General features: G+C 40.2%; 1 protein-coding gene across 10 annotated transcripts in view; it reads left to right on the top strand.

Moving 5' to 3' along the window:
* Positions 1-940: 940 nt before the first annotated feature.
* The window catches only part of EFCAB11 (EF-hand calcium binding domain 11), a 167,931-nt gene continuing 152,608 nt past the window's right edge, over positions 941-16,263 (top strand). For all 10 annotated transcript variants that reach the window (XM_065549213.2, XM_073998057.1, XM_065549212.2 and 7 more), the window contains exons 1-3: positions 941-1,125; positions 1,722-1,817; positions 5,579-5,624. In XM_065549213.2, the coding sequence (XP_065405285.1) occupies positions 1,051-1,125; positions 1,722-1,817; positions 5,579-5,624 (217 nt within the window). In that variant the 5' untranslated portion in view covers positions 941-1,050. The remainder of the gene's footprint in view (positions 1,126-1,721; positions 1,818-5,578; positions 5,625-16,263) is intronic.

The raw sequence follows: 16,263 nt of genomic DNA, 5'->3' as shown, positions 1-16,263 counted from the left end.
TTCTCTCTAGTTAACTACGAGCAAGACTCACCCTCTTTACGGAATTCTCATGGCTCAAGCTCCCAGGACTCCATGCAGCGGCGTTTGGTTTAAAGTGGAGAGAGGATACGCTTAGGATAAAGGCAGCTGCAAGGAGACCTGTGTCCTGGGAAGGGCTGGGTGCAGACTTTGAAATCTGCTGTAAAATAAAATGTTAAATGAGTTCCCACCGGACTCAGAACTTCGAATGTCTGTTCCTTCTTCGAAACAGTTGCGTTCTTTTAAAATCTTCTGAGAAACGGAACTCGCCCCACAGTCCTTGCCTTCAATAAGGATGTTTGCTGTGGGATTTGGGCTCTGTGCTATTTGTGGTATTTATTCTTGGAATCTCCCTCAAACTAGGCATGTCTTCCAGAGGACTGAGTGAAATACATTTGTGTAAACATAACGGCTCGTTTCGTTCGTTCATTGAAGATCTACTTTGTGCCATGTACAGTGCTAGGTGCTGGGGTTATCTGGAGGACAGAGCAGATGTAGTAGCTACCCTGGGAGCTCGATCTCAATGACTTGCTGATCTGAACGAGAATCCCGGACTTGGCTCTTTTCGTTTGGTTGTCTTTATGTTTGTTCACACTCTTTTTGTCTCCAATGATGTTTAGCATAGTGTCATAGATCTAAATGATTAAAAGTAACTTACTGCAAGATGGAGGGAGAGAATGAAATAAATCATGAACCAGGCATTGAACCAGCACCTAGAAGCGCTTGGATTTCCGGCCACACGCAACTAGTAAAGGGGACAGAGGGGGCGGAGCCAAGTGCTGGGGGCAGGCCTGGGCGCCTCACTGCCAGGGCGGCTCCTAGGAAACTTGATTAAACAAAGGCTCTGGCCAATAGCCCTGCGGGATTAACGCGAGTGGGCTGGCAGGTTGTCCAATGGGAGGAGACGACGGAGTTGCGCGGTGAAGTTCGGCTTCCTGAGCCGCGGCGGGCGTGGCCGCGTTAGGCTGCGAGCCAGGCCGGGGCAGCAGTGGGCAGTGTTTGGGGTGCTGGGGTTCGGTTGTTGCAGTCGCGATGTTCTTCTCCGAGGCCAGAGCCAGGTCGCGGACGTGGGAAGCCAGTCCCTCGGAACACAGGATGTGGGTGGAAGTAGGTGTCCGGAGGGCGACTGAGCCTCGGACTCTTCAGCTTGCCCTGGGCCTCTCGCTTTCTCCCCCGCTCCTGGGTCTCTCTCTGCCGGGTTGTACGGATAAGACCTGGGCTACCTGACCAAAGGGTTGTGGTTAATGACTGATCCTGGAGCTGCAGGGCTCCTGGCTCCCCGTCCAGGACTACGGCTACCTCCAAGTTCCTTCTCCTTTCCCTCTACATAGTCTATTAATGGTAACCACGAATCTGCATCTCTCCTCCCGCCTTTCAAAGCCAGCCCCTTTGCCTCACCTTCCTAACTCCAGGACTGAATTTTGGGTAGAATTTATCTCGGTGGTCTAAGTGAATTAATTTGCGTCATCCTAGCGATTAACTGGTTTTACTTTCTTGAGGGAAATTTCAGCCCATCTTTAAGAAGATTTTAGTCCATCTTTGATTTTTCTTGAGAATTAATATTGGGATAATGAAATTCTATTTTCATACTCTACCGCTGGGCCAAGTTTTAGATTTTCGAGGTCCAAATTATATAAACTAGTAATAAAAATAAGAAGAAACAGTTTCTGTGTAATTAACTAAAGCTATTTAATGTTCTTCAGGTATTTAAGGCATGTGATGAAGATCACAAAGGCTATCTCAGCAGAGAGGACTTTAAAATTGCTGTTGTAATGCTGTTTGGGTACAAGCCCTCCAAGGTAGAGCTTTCTTATATATTTGGGGATGGGGTAGACGATCAGTGGTGAATGGACCTTGAGAAAAGTCCACAGGGCTAGCTTAGGATGTTTATAAATTGCTTTATAAGCAATTTCAGAGATGTGCCCAGTGCTGAATTTTAGCTTCCTCTTAACACCTCAGCCCAGAGATGAAGTAGAAATCTTTTCCACTGGAGCCTACACAAGCCTATCTCACTACCAGGCTGCTAATAACCATTATAAATACGAGACGCTAGAGAGGTGCCAAGAGGGAAGGCTGAAAGGGAAGTGCTGGTAACAGGATAAATTTACATAGGACGTGACATAGTCTCTTTCTCGTTTTACTTTTGTTGCTTTGTTTATAAAATACATCCACAGTCAAAAAATTAAAACAGTGCAGAAAGGTATAAAGTTGAGCATAAAAATCTGCTCCCCGCCTACCAGAGGGTCAAGCTCCTAGGGGATTACCATTAACAGTTTTTTGTGTAATTCTGAAATTTTCTATCCATGACATATATATGCATAGTCTTTTACTGAAACCATAAATGGGTAAATATTGTGCCTACTTTAACTTGCTTTTCTCATTTAACAATATATCAACCTAAAAGCACACACCACTACCACGTTTTAAAATATAGTTGCACATTATTCTTTTTAGCCAGGTTCCTGTGTGGGGTTATATATGTGTTTTTGTTTGTTTGTTTTTGTTTTCTTTCCTACAAGCATTGCTGCAATGATACACACATTTATGTCCTTGTGGCTGTATATCTGTGGAATAAGTTCCTAGAAGTATAATTGCTAGGTTATGAAATATGTACATTTAAAATTTTGTTGGATATTTGCTCTCCAGAAAAGATTGCACCAATTCACCAATAATGAGAGTTGAGCTGAGCTTCCATGAACCTCCTACTTGAGTAGGGCAAGCTTCCTGTTCACCCCGTTTTTATGCTTTTCTGCTTTCCTGTTACATTCATTCTAGAGACAACACCCTTCTTGTTAAGCTGGAATTAGTCATAGTCGAGATACTGTCCAGATTCAAGAAATTGAGCTGCCACCATCAAGCAAAGGGAGCACTCAGGGCTCGGCCTGGAATGCCGTCCCTCACTCTCATTAGACCAGACAGCTTGGCAATTAATTAGGGCCCAGCTGTTCCTGATGAGTGGGCTCTGCCTTTCTGTCAGACTGAAAGCCCAGCAAAGCCGGGGACCCTGTGATGTCATGCTTCTCTGCTCTATTTGTGTCAACAGAACATACTGTGAAGTTGTGATGTACAATAAGTATTAATATATTATCTTGACCCAAGTAGGTTGCATGGACAGCCCAGGTGGGTTCAGAGTGGCTCAGCTATGAGGGGATGCCTAGTTACTGAGAAGCTTATTATGGCGCTCAGAGAAGTAGTCAGGGCCAACTTTTAGAAATTGCAGCTCTCCTGTTTACCTGTAATCATTTCAGTTGGAATTAAAAAGCAGGTCAGCTAAAATGAGTCAGCCTGTGAAGCATTGTATTTAACTTGGATTCACCTGCAAAGGTATCTTGTCTCTTTTTGCCTTTCTCACCCTTGAGTCTACTTGGTTTCAATTTTAGAATGAGAAATTTAATGACAAATACAGTGATGTAACATACTGTACATACACTCCATGAAATTTAACAGATTTTACTTTTCATACTGGGATAAGGTTTTCCATTTTATTTTTTAAGCAAATGAACTATTTACTAACCACAGATCACTAAATGGTAAAGTATTCACTAATAGCGTGTCACCTATAAACTTAGTCATTGTACAATGAACTTTTATTATGCAAGTAACTCAATATATAATTTCTGTGAAATTCAACAGATTTTTTAGACTAGGTTGAGGTTTGGGGTTTCATTTTTGAACATTGCTTTTGAGCAAATGAAATATTTACTGACTACAGGTCATGAAGCAATAAAATACTTATATAATAAATCACTTATACGTTCATGCAGTTGTTTACATAATATATTTATTTTTTGAGATGCAGTCTTGCTCTGTCACCGAGGCTAGAGTGCAGTGGCGTGATTTAGGCTCACGGCAACCTCCGCTTTCCAGGTTCAAGCAATTTTTCTGCCTCAGCCTCCAGAGTAGCTGGGACTACAGGTGCACACCACCATACCTAGTTCTTTTTTTTTCTTTTTTTTGTATTTTTAGTAGAGACGGGGTTTCACCATGTTGGCCAGGCTGGTCTCCAACTCCTGACCTCAAGTGATCTGCCCACCTCAGCCTCCCAAAGTGCTGGGATTACAGGCGTGAGCCACTGCGCCCACCCACACATAGTGAAATTTATTGTTTCTATTTAATAAAAGGAGTACTTGCTAGTTGCTAGTGATATAAAGATGAATGAAACACAGTCTCTACTTTGAAGCAGTTCAGAGTTTAATGTAGAAAGACATAAAACTGTGATAGATACCAAGAAAGAGAAGAGATTGAAAAACAGAAAGTGAAGGGAACAAAGAAGGAAGGCCTAATTCTAGTGGTAACTATAACAGTCTGGGTGGTCATTTAGACTAGAGAAGATAGATTACTCTGGTAAGTATCTGGGAACACTTTGTGGGTGGTGGGACAAGTTAGGCCCTGATGACTGACTGGATGCAGTGGTGGTAAGGGTGACATGACCACCAGGACTGAAGGGATAGCGATGCCACCAATTAAGAGAAAATTTAAGAGTAGGTTCAGAGGAAGTCAGTGAGTTTCGATTGGAACACATTGAGTTTGAGGCAGCTATGAGCATTCCAGGTGCATTCACTCGTTAAATAATGTGCTGTCTATTGAGGTTATGGTGGTGAAAATCTGCTGTTAGATGTTACTGCTTCCCTGAGATGTAGGAATCTGAAATTGGGTGGAGAGGGTAGGACTGGAGATAGGCTTGGGGATCCTTGATTTGCATGTGGTTGCTCAAAACATGAGGCTGGATGGCATTGCCCAGGAAGAGTATGCAGAATAGGAAGAGCTGTGGTCTGAGGATAACATTAGGGAATACCAGCATTTAAGGGTAGGAAGGGACTTGAAGAAGTTGGAGTGGGAACCATTTGGCAGGGACAAGAGGAACCAAGAAAATGCAGGAAATCCAAGACTGGGAAGAGTTCAAGACCAGAAGTGGAGAAATTATGTCAGATGCCACCAAGGCTCTAATACTATAATGTTTATAAAGCCCTTTTAACAGTGTGGTAAAGGGCTTATATTTTAACATTTAGTGAAAGCAGATCCTCATGTTTTCTATACAGTAAAATCTCAAATGTTTAAAGATGCATAGGGGAAAAAAGCTGATTAGTCTAAAATGATAACAGTGATTTTCACTGGATGACTGACTTTTTAATTTTCCTCATAATTTTTTGTGCTTTCTACATCAATCTTGTGGTACTTTTATAACCAGGAAAAAAAAATTGAAAATAGAGCCATAGTGCCCATTATAACAATTGTTTGTATTTGTCTGAAGCAGAAAGGCTGCCTGTTAGATTATATATGGGACAGCCAAATTGATTTTCTGTGCTTAAACTGTTCTGGTCAGTGGAATAAAGTTTTGGGGGCTATTAGAGGCTAGCAGATTAGTGTCTGCTATTTTATAGATGTTGATGGAAAAGTAAAATGACTGTTATAGCTATTGTGTGTCATTGCTTGTCTGCTTGGTTCAACAAACTTGGTTTCTCATAAAATAGATGCTTATTCCCACCTGAAGAATTAAGAACTTGCACTGTGAAAACATTTGATAAAATTACATGTTCTATTATTTTTTCCTCTTTTCTAGATAGAAGTGGATTCTGTGATGTCTTCAGTAAATCCAAATACTTCTGGTAATGTGAAAGTTAATATTTTTAGTACCTTATTTAGACACTGAGATGGCTTGACTGTGTCCCTACATCAATCTCATTTCAAATTCCCATGTGGTGTGGCAGGGACCTGGTGGAAGGTAATTGAATCGTGGGGGCGGGTTTTTCCCATGCTGTTCTCATGATACCAGATAAGTCTCATGAGATCTGATGGCTTTCTAAGGGGGGATTTCCCTGCACAAGCTCTCTCTTTGCCTGCTGCCATCCATGTAAGATGTGACTTGCTCATCTTTGCCTTCTGCCATGATTGTGAGGTTTCCCCAGCCACGTGGAACTGTAAGTCCATTAAACTTCTTTCTTTTGTAAATTGCCCAGCCTTGGGTATGTCTTTATCAGTAGCGTGAAAACGGACTAATAACACTCACAAAGTGAAAATTAAAAACGGAAACTAGGCTGGGTGCGGTGGCTCACGCCTGTAATCCCAGCACTTTGGGAGGCCAAGGCGGGTGGATCACCTGAGGTCAGGAGTTCGAGACCAGCCTGGCAAAGATGATGAAACCCCGTCTTTACTAAAAATACCAAAAATTAACTGGACGTGGTGGTGGGTGCCTATAATCCCAGCTGCTCGGGAGGCTGAAGCAGGAGAATCGCTTGAACCAAGGAGATAGAGATTGCAAAGAGCCAAGATCGCAGCATTTGCACTCCACCTGGGCGCCATTGCACTCCAGCCTGGGTGACAAGAGTGAAACTCTGTCTCTAAATAAATAAATAAATAAAAACTATATAGCATTATATTTAAGCACATCTTTGTTTTGTTTCTCGTTGTCCAAAAGGTTTTGGTTGTTTTTATTTTATTTTTTAATTTTTAATTTTTGTAGGTGTATGTATAGAGAGGTGGTACATGAGAAGTTTTGATGTAGGCATGTTATGTGTAATAATCACATCCTGGGAAATGGGATAACTATCCCCTTGAGCATCAACCCTTTGTGTTACAAACAGTCCAATTATACTCTTAGTTATTTTTAAATGTTTATTATTTTGACTATAGTCACCCTATTGTGCTATCAAATACTAGGTATTACTAGTCACATCATGGAGAATGGGGTATCCTTGCTATCAAGCATTTATCTTTCGTGTTACCAAAAATCCAATTATACTCTTTTGGTTATTTCTTAATGTACAATTAAGTTGTTATTGACTATAGTTACCATGCTGTACTATCAAATACTAGGTCTCATTCCTTTTTTTTTTTTTTTTTTTTTTTTTTTATCCATTAGCCATCCACACCTCTCCCCAACTCCCCCACTACCCTTCCCAGCCTCTGGTAACCATCCTTCCACTTTCTTTGTCCATGAGTTCAATTGTCTTGATTTGTAGATCCCAAAAGTGAGAACATGCAGTGTTTGACTTTCTGTGCCTTATTTGACCTAACATAATGACCTCCCATTTTCATCTGTGTTGTTGCAAATGACAGGATCTCATTCTTTTTTATTGCTGAGTAGTACTCCACTGTGTGTACCACATTTTCTTTATCCATTCATCTGTTGATGGACACTGAGGTTTCTTCCAAATCTTGCCTATTGTGGACAATGCTGCAACAAACAGTATATGAGAGTGCAGATATCTTCCATATGCTGATTTCCTTTCTTTTGGGTATATACCCAGCAGTGGGATTGCTGGATCATATAGTAGCTCTATTTTTAGTTTTTTGAGGAACCTCCAAATGGTTCTCCATAGTGATTGTACTAATTTACATGCCTACCAGCAGTTTAGAAGAGCTCTCTTTTCTCCACATCCTTGCCAGCCTTTGCTATTGCCTGTCTTTTAGATAAAAGCCATTTTAACTGTGGTGAGATATTATTGTAGTTTTGATGGCATTTTTCTGATCAATGATATTAAGCACCTTTTACATATGCCTGTTTGCCATTTGTATCTTCTTTTGAGATTCTTTTAATTTTGATTATTTATAAATATGTTTATTACAGGGAAATTTTAAACTGTTGAAGTGCATAAAGAAAAAATATCACTCATAATTTTAACATTCAAAAAATGATACTAGGTTTTCTGACTTTTGCATCTGGATGAATGGACATGGCACCTACTGAAAAGAGAAGATGGCAGGTGGGTGGGGCCATGGGGTGGGGGCAGGGGGCGGGCAATGCTTGGGGGTAAGGGAGACTAAGAGCTCAATTTTGAATATGTTTGAGAAGTGTTAGTTTTCTATGTCCAAGCAGTCGGACTGGATGAATTTCAGAAGTAAGTTCTGGGCTGAAGAAATGTGGGAGTCATCAACCTGTAGACAGATTTTAAAATAATGAGAATGGATGAGACCACTTAGAGAGAGAGAGTGGACTGAGAATGTTAAGAACTCTAGCCAGTAGAAGTCAGGTGGAAGATGAAGAAATGGCAAAGGAGACTTAGGAGTGATGGAGGGGCAAGAGGAAAATCGAGTGTTTGATCAAAAACCAAGAGAAGTAGATATTTTAATGAGGAAGGTGTGCTCAGCACTATCAAATGCTCCAGAAAGGTGAGGTGGCATAACTGATGAGTATCCTTTGCAGTTGGCCACCTGGAGGTGTTTGGTGACTTTAGCAAGAGGCATTTCAAAGTGTGGTGAGGGCAGACTGGGTTGAAGATAAGTGGAAAGTGATGGTAAAGTGTGACAATGTGAGTAGATGAGGCTTTCGTTAAGTCCAGAGTGGCAGTGGATCAAGAGATGTTTTGTTTGCTTGTGATTGTTAATATTTAAATGGAAGAATGTGTTCCCAAGCTTAGCCGAATGATCTAGTGAAGAGGAGGAAAGAAGATGAGAGAGAGGGAGGGAAGAGACCTGTTGTGTAAGGGGAGAGGATCCAGAGCGTGTTGAATTGGCTTTTTAAATATTACCTTTTTTTGAATAATTTAAAACTTCCAGAAAGTTCAAAATAAATTAGTACAGAGAATAGCTTACTCTCTGTATAAGATACACCTTTTACCCAGATTGACATTGTTAACATTTTACCCCATCTTCCTTCTCCTTTGCACTTTCTACCACTATCCCTTTCTCTTCTGTACTGAACATAACCACAGTATGCTTATCATGTTCATAAATATAGGTTGATACTGTGTTTTATCTGATTTATCTATATTTTGTCGGTTGATCTAATAACATCCTTAATAGTATCTTTCCTTTTTTAGTATTTTAAAAAATCATAAGTGTATCTAGGGAAAAAAAAGACACATTATGTGAATAGGAACAAAGCTAAAAATGACAGCAGTTGGCTGCTGGTGGTGACTCACACCTGTAATCCCAGCACCTTGGGAGGCCAAAGCAGGAGGATTGTTTGATGCCAGGAGTTCAAGACCAGTCTGGTCAACATAGTATGAGACTATCTCAACAAAAAAGCAAAAAAAAAAAAACAAAACAAACCATAGCCAGGCATGATGGCACGTGCCTATAATCTTAGCTACCTAGGAGGCTGAGGTAGGAGGATCTCTTGAGCCCAGGAGTTTGAGGTTGCGCTTAGCCATTATCACACCACAGCACCCCAGCCTGGGCGACAGAGTAAGACCTCATCTCTTAAAAAAGTTAATTAATTAATTCAAAAGAAGAAGAAAATGGGAACAAGAATAGATGGAAATAGACAAATAGAAAACAAACAATATGGTAGATTTAAATCCAGTCATTATGTAAATGATCTCAACAGCCCCATTGAAAGGGAGATACTGTTAAATTAGATAAACGAGTACAAACTAACTCTGTGTTGCCTAGAAGCCCACTTGAAATATAAGGGCAAAAAAGATTAGAAATATATACTGTACTGAACACTAACCAAAAGAATGCCAAAGTGAGCATGTTAATATCAGATGCAGTAGACTTCAGAAGAAGGAATATTACCAGGGATAAGGACAGCCAGTTCATTAAGGGAATTAAATATTTATGCCCCTGGCTGGGTGTCATGACTCAAACCTATAATCCCAGCACTTTGAGAGGCCAACGCAGCCAGATCACTTGAGGCCAGGAGTTTGAGACCAACCCATGATGAAACCCCGTCTTTATGAAAAAATACAAAAAAATTAGCTGAACATAATCCCAGCTACTCGGGAGGCTGAGGCACGAGAATTTTTTGCCCCCGGGAGGTGGAGGTTGCAGTGAGTCCAGATTGCACCATGACCCTCCAGCCTGGGTGACAGAGCAAGACTCTGTCTCAAAAAAAAAAAAAAATCCCCTAATAATGGAAATTCAAAATACGTGAAGCAAAAAACTAATAAAACTGTAAAGAAAAATGGACAAATCCATGATCGTGGTAGGAGGCTGCAACACCCCTATCAATAATTAATGAAGCAAGTAGACATAAAATCAATAAGGATATAGGAGACGTGAACAACACTGTCAACCAGTGTGACCTAATTGTCATCTATAGAATGTTCTACCCAACAACAGCAGAATACACATTCTTTTCAAGTCTACACAGCATATTTAATAAAATTGGTCATACTCTGGGCCATTAAACATGTCAATACATTTAAAGTACAAAGTATGTTCTTTGTGATGGAGTTATATTAGAAACCAATAGCAAAGCTGTCTGGAAAAGTTGCAAATAGTTGTTCCAAATAAAAGTTTAAAAGTTCCAGATAAATAGTACACTTCTAAATAATTCATAGGTCAAAGAAAAAAAATCAAAAGGGAAAAATTAGGAAGTATTGTGAATTGAATGTAAAGACCACATTTCAAATTTTGTAGGATGGATTGAAAGCAATACTTGGAAAGTGGTAGCACTAACTTTCTATGTTTGGGAAAGAATAAATGTCTCAAACTGATGACCTCAGCTTCTACCTTTAATTAATTTCCACCTTTAACTACAAAAAAGAGTAAATAAGGCCCAAAATAAGTGAAGGAAAGGAAATAGTAAAGATTGTAATGGAAATTGATGAAATTGGAAAGAGGACAAACAAAAAAAAATTAAAAGCTGATTTTGTTGAGGTAATCAATAAAAATGAGAAACTACTACCCACACTGAGCAGTGGGGGAAAAAAAAGAGATCAGGGATTACTAATATTTAGATTGAAAATCTGTTACACTTTATATACAAGTTTTAGAATCACATTTGAAGTATGACTTTCAGGATTATTGCTGGGAGAACATGTTCTTGATATAATCCCTAGCTTGATAGAATTGCTCCAGGTTTTAAATTTCTTGTTGAAAATTTTCACTTTCAGAATATTCAGAATAATGTTTGATGTTCCATTAGTTACAACTTCTTGATAAAGCCTTTTCTACACTTTTTTCTTAGGGTTTTTTGTGAATATTCCTATCTACAGAGAGTTTTGTTTTCCGGCAAAAGGATTTCCCATATTCTTTGCATTGATAATATTTATCTTTCTTAAGAGTTCCCTGATATTCAGTGAGTTATTCTTTCTGGATGAAGATCTTCCGCTAGTCATTATATCGTGTTTCTCTATTATGTTACTGATATGGATTGGCTGTGTCCCCACCCAAATCTCATTTTGTAGCTCCCATAATTCCCACGTGTTGTGGGAGGGACCCGGTGGGAGATAATTGAATAATAGGGGTGGGTCTTTCCCATGCTGTTCTTGTGATAGTGAATAAGTCTCACGAGATTTGATGGTTTTAAAAAGAAGAGTTCCCCTGCACAAGCTCTCTCTTGTCTGCTGCCATTCATGTAAGACATGACTTGCTCCTCTTTGCCTTCTGATATGATTGTGGGGGCTCCCCAGCCATGTAGAACTGTAAGTCCATTAAACCTCTTTCTTTTGTAAATCATCCAGTCTTGTCTTTATCAGTAGCATGAAAAAATATTAATACAGTGACTTTTCTGATACATCAAGCGTGACTATTGCTGAAGGCACTTTAACATTCATTATTCTCATAGACTTTCTTTCTTCTGTATGTTCTCTGATTTTGAATTAAGGATTTGACTTTACACTGAATGTTTTCTTTCCTTAACTAGTTCTCTAATGTGCAGAGAGGTATGGATTCTGGAAGAAAGAATACAGTCCCCACCTGTATTCTCCCAGCTGTACTCGTGTGTGTGTGTGTGTGTGTGTGTGTGTGTGTGTGTGTGTGTGTGTGTGTTTATTTGGAGAAACTCAAGACCACAAACATTCAAGAAAAGGAGTAAAATAGCCTAGCAAGAAATCACTGCTGAACTCTGATTGCTGCTAACATGCAATTTTTCTATTAGAACTGTTCCATACTGAACCAATTTCAAACCATCTGCTTTTTCTTCATTCTCTATTATTGATACAAGTCAATTTTACATGGTATTTCTCTTGAAAGAAGAGGGCTCATGTGCAGATTAAATGTTTTTTCCACATGTATTATCTCTCTTCTTAATGTTTGGATCTTGAAGAACTGAAATTGGCCGGGTGTGGTAGCTCATGCCTGTAGTCCCAGCAGTTTGGGAGGCCAAGGTGGGTGGATCACTTGATCCCAGGAGTTTGACACCAACTAGAGCAACATGGCAAAACCCCATCTCTACAAAAATTAGCCAGGCCTGATGGTACATGCCAGTCCCAGCTACTCAGGGGGCTGAGGTAGAGGATTGCTTGAGCCCAGGAGGTTGAGACTGCAGTGAGCCATGATCGCGCCACTGCACGCCAGCCTGGGTGACAGAGCAAGACCCTGTCTCAAAAAAAAAAGTCTGAAATGCTGGCCTTGGCCTCCTGGCAACTATTTATTCAGGTAATCAACTTTCCAAAGTTCTTTATAATACAGCTGTGACTTGGGAATTCTCCTCTACTATCCATTGCTCTTCTTCAGAACAGGGCTCTAACACGCCATCCACAGGATTCTTTGTGCAGGGCCCAGTTGCTGCCCAGCTTGCAGGGTGAGGTCAGATTCAGCTGCTTTCAGGAAGGGGCAGAGCCCCGAAGCTAGACACCCTGCACTTTGGGTTTGGGATTATACCTAAACCTGGATGCCCAGGCCCTGCTTCCCAAGGGCTTCTAATCCTCTTGAAAAGTGGGTCATTTCAATAGAGATTTCCTTGTGAAAATTAAGAAGAGTGAAAAATTAAGTCAAAGCTACTAGAAATAACAGTAGAATGTCTGGAAGAAGTGTACATGCTGGGAGAATTTGAGGGCAGCCAGGGTGAGGAGCAGAAAGGTGCTAATGATGTTTTTAATTGCCTGTAACCTAACAAGCAAGTGAATATAAGCAAAAACTGTTGTGGCTGCTTGAAACAAGGAAATATATGAGTGGGAGAAAAAAACCAAGCCATTTGTTAAAGGAAGCAGCAGATCACAGTTGAGGTCAGTTCTGATTTACAGTCTTGCTACCTCTTTCAGAGGGTTTCATTATAACCCTCATTCTCTGTGATGCACTTCATAACTTCTCCAAGTGTATAGAATGAATAAGCTTGCAACTAGAAGAGACCTGGAAAACAGTCATATGTCCTTATTTTAAAATGAGGAACCTAGGCTTCAGAGAAGAATCACAAAATGATACAGAGGAATAATAAAATAATAAATACTTGGCAAAATCCTTTTACAGTATTTATTATTATTATAATAGATAATTGCAGCAATCATTGCCTGAACAGTTATTGTGCAGATCTGTGATGAGCACATTCATCTGTAATGATTGTTATATTTAATACAACTATGATATTATGATTATCCTCTATATTAGCCCATTTTCACACTGCTCTAAAGAACTACCTGAGACTGAGTAATTTATTAAGAAAAGAGGTTTAATTGACCCACAGTTCCATAGACTTAACAGGAAACACAACTGGGGAGGCCTCAGGAAACTTACAATCAAGGCAGAAGGCAAAGGTGAAGCAAAGACCTTCGCATGGTGGCAGGAGAGAGAGAGAGAGTGAATGGGAAATTGACACACACTTTCAAACAACCAGATCTGGTGAGAACAAGGGGGAAATCAGCTCCCATGATTCAATCACCTCCCACCAGGCCCCTACCCCGACAGATATTACAATTCGAGATGAGATTTGGGTAGGGTAGGGACCCACAGCCAAACCATAGTATCTTCATTATGTTTTATTATTTTAAATTATTATTTTTGAGTCAGGGTCTCTAACTCCCGGACTCAAGTGATCCTCCCACCTCAGCCTCCCAAAGTGCTGGAATTACAAGCATGAGCCACTGTGCCTGGCTGATTATCCCCATTTTATAAGTTAAAAAATTCTGGCCATTCATGGTGGTATGCACCTGTATTCCCAGCTGTGGTGGGAAGATCACTTGAGCCCAGGAGTTTGAGATCAGCCTTGGCACATTGCAAGACCATATCTCTTAAAAAAAAAAAAAGTACTAAAAAGTTTAATAATTAAAAAAAAATAAATCCAGAAGCCTAGTGAGGTTAAGTAATTTGCCCAGAGTGGCACCACTAGCTAGTAAGTAGCCGACCAATGTGATCTGACCTCTAGCTCACCCTCTTAACCAATTGATAAGCCCTTCCTTTGATTTCTAATAGTGCCATGGGTCATATTCCTAATTGTGACAAAATTGAGGCCAGTATTCATTCCCCTAAGGAACTTTATGAATCAATGAGTTAAAGTCAGGAGTAGAATCAATACACAAAACACAAATCACCATGTTCTCTATAGTTGTTAGATGTTAATTTCAAATTTGGTTCTGGACTACCTAGCATCCAGAGCAAATAGGAAAACATGAGCAAGCACAGCTGCAGTCAAGGTCCATGCAACAAAACGCTTTTTCTAGAGAGGCGTTAAGTCCTCCTGCCCTGGGATAGTTCTTCTGTGATGTCTCATGGAGGAGAGACTGGTGAGTGGATGTCACTGTCGACAAGCTGTTCAATAAATGCAGTAGTGAATTTTGTAACGCTGTTGCTTCATCTTTTCTCAATGTAGACCAGTGTTTAATGTCAGGGCAATTCTATGAAGAGCAAAGGCTGTGTGTTCCAAGTATACAGATCTCAGATGGGTCTTTATTCCAGAAAAATTGTAGACCATTCTATATAAATAACAACAGCCAAGATTTACAGGGCTTTTCTTTATGCTAAAAGCTATAAATAAGAACTGAATGAGCATTGTCCCACTGAATCCTCATACATTTGTCTCTGTGTTATTATCTCAGATCTATGTAAAATATGCCTAAGGTTAAAAACCAGAAAAAAAGACTTCAGAATTTTGTTTTCACTAAGCGATTAGATTGAGCGTCTTTTCTGTTTCCTTATACTATTGCCATTTTAAATTAATGAACATATTCTACTTTGATACTTGAAAAAGCTTTCCAGGAACTTACTTTTAACCCTCAACTTTGAATGATGGAAAAATCAAAGAGATTGATTCATCATAACAGTAATTATGGACTGTGTGACTGCTATCCCGTGTAAGGTCCAATTGAAAAATAATTTGTGGATGATTAGGTTAATGGTCAGTTGGCTTGCATGCTTTTATTTATTAATATCTTATCTGGCTTGTTCTACACCAGACATTGACTATTAAAGGTATTATTTTTCTAAATTTAAATATCCTTTTTCTGGTCTTAGTTTCTGTCATAAAACACCTGCTATTATGTATGGTTTTTTATTTTGGCTTCTATGGAGCAAAGACCAAGGTATAGCAGGGATGAAGGTTTTGGTTGATTTCAGATTTCAATTGGCCTCCTAGTTCTTTTCTATAATCAGGAAATTGCATACACATTAAGGTGACCTTATCTTGATATTATAATCATAGGGGCATTTTGTGGGATCTCCTACAGATATTCACCCATCTGTGTGTTTATTTAATTACCCATTTAGAAAATGGTAAATATGTTTCACTATAGAGATGGGGAAGAATTAGGAGACACAGACACTGACCTAAAGACATTTTTTAAAAAATTATGTGGTCTGGGTGCGGTGACTCAAGCCTGTAATCCCAGCACTTTGGGAGGCCGAGGAAAGTGGATCACGAGGTCAGGAGTTCAAGACCAGCCTGGCCAACATGGTGAAACACCGTCTCTACTAAAAATACAAAAATTAGCTGGGCGTGGTGGCGGGTGCCTGTAATCCCAGCTACTCGGGAGGCTGAGGCAGGAGAATTGCTTGACCCTGGGAAGCGGAGGTTGCAGTGAGCCAAGATCCTGCCACTGGACTCCAGCCTGGGTGACAGAGCAAGACTCCATCTCAAAAAATATGTATATATCTTATGTGATAGGGAAGATGAAAGAAATATTGCCACTTCTTTTACCGCCAGATGTTTATTACAGGCAAGAAAACCTCTAAGAGTTCAGGAGGGCAGCACTGCCCCCTAGAGGAGGTGTGGGCCTGGAGCTGGACACGCTGAAGGATGGGTGGGATTTGAAACAGCGATGGAGCAAAGGAGAAAGGTGGTAAATGAATGCAGCGCAGGTGCCAGTTGTGTGCCCCGCCTCCTGCTCCTGTTGCTGGTGCTGTGCTCTCTGTGTAGAGTTCTTCAGAGACGCTCTTCTGTGGTGTCCACCTCAGTGCCTGAAATCTCTTCTTCCTAGGTCCCTGTTCTCTTACAAATCCCTCTCCCATCTCAGATTTGCATACCTAAATATATCAGCTGTCATGCTGTTAATGCAGTCCTCCCATTAACAGAATCCACTCTCCTTGGATTTTTACCTTTTTTTTTAACCTCTGCAACAGCAAGGAGTATAGTACATAACTATAAATGAATTGTGTCCAGCCGAGTCAGCTGACATGATGAGAGTTGGGAAGGATTAAGAACTGGTG

Source organism: Macaca fascicularis, chromosome 7 (assembly GCF_037993035.2).
Source record: "Macaca fascicularis isolate 582-1 chromosome 7, T2T-MFA8v1.1".
NCBI lineage: Eukaryota > Metazoa > Chordata > Mammalia > Primates > Cercopithecidae > Macaca > Macaca fascicularis.
The sequence above is the reverse complement of the archived record's forward strand: the minus strand, read 5'-3'. Positions and strand labels throughout refer to the sequence as shown.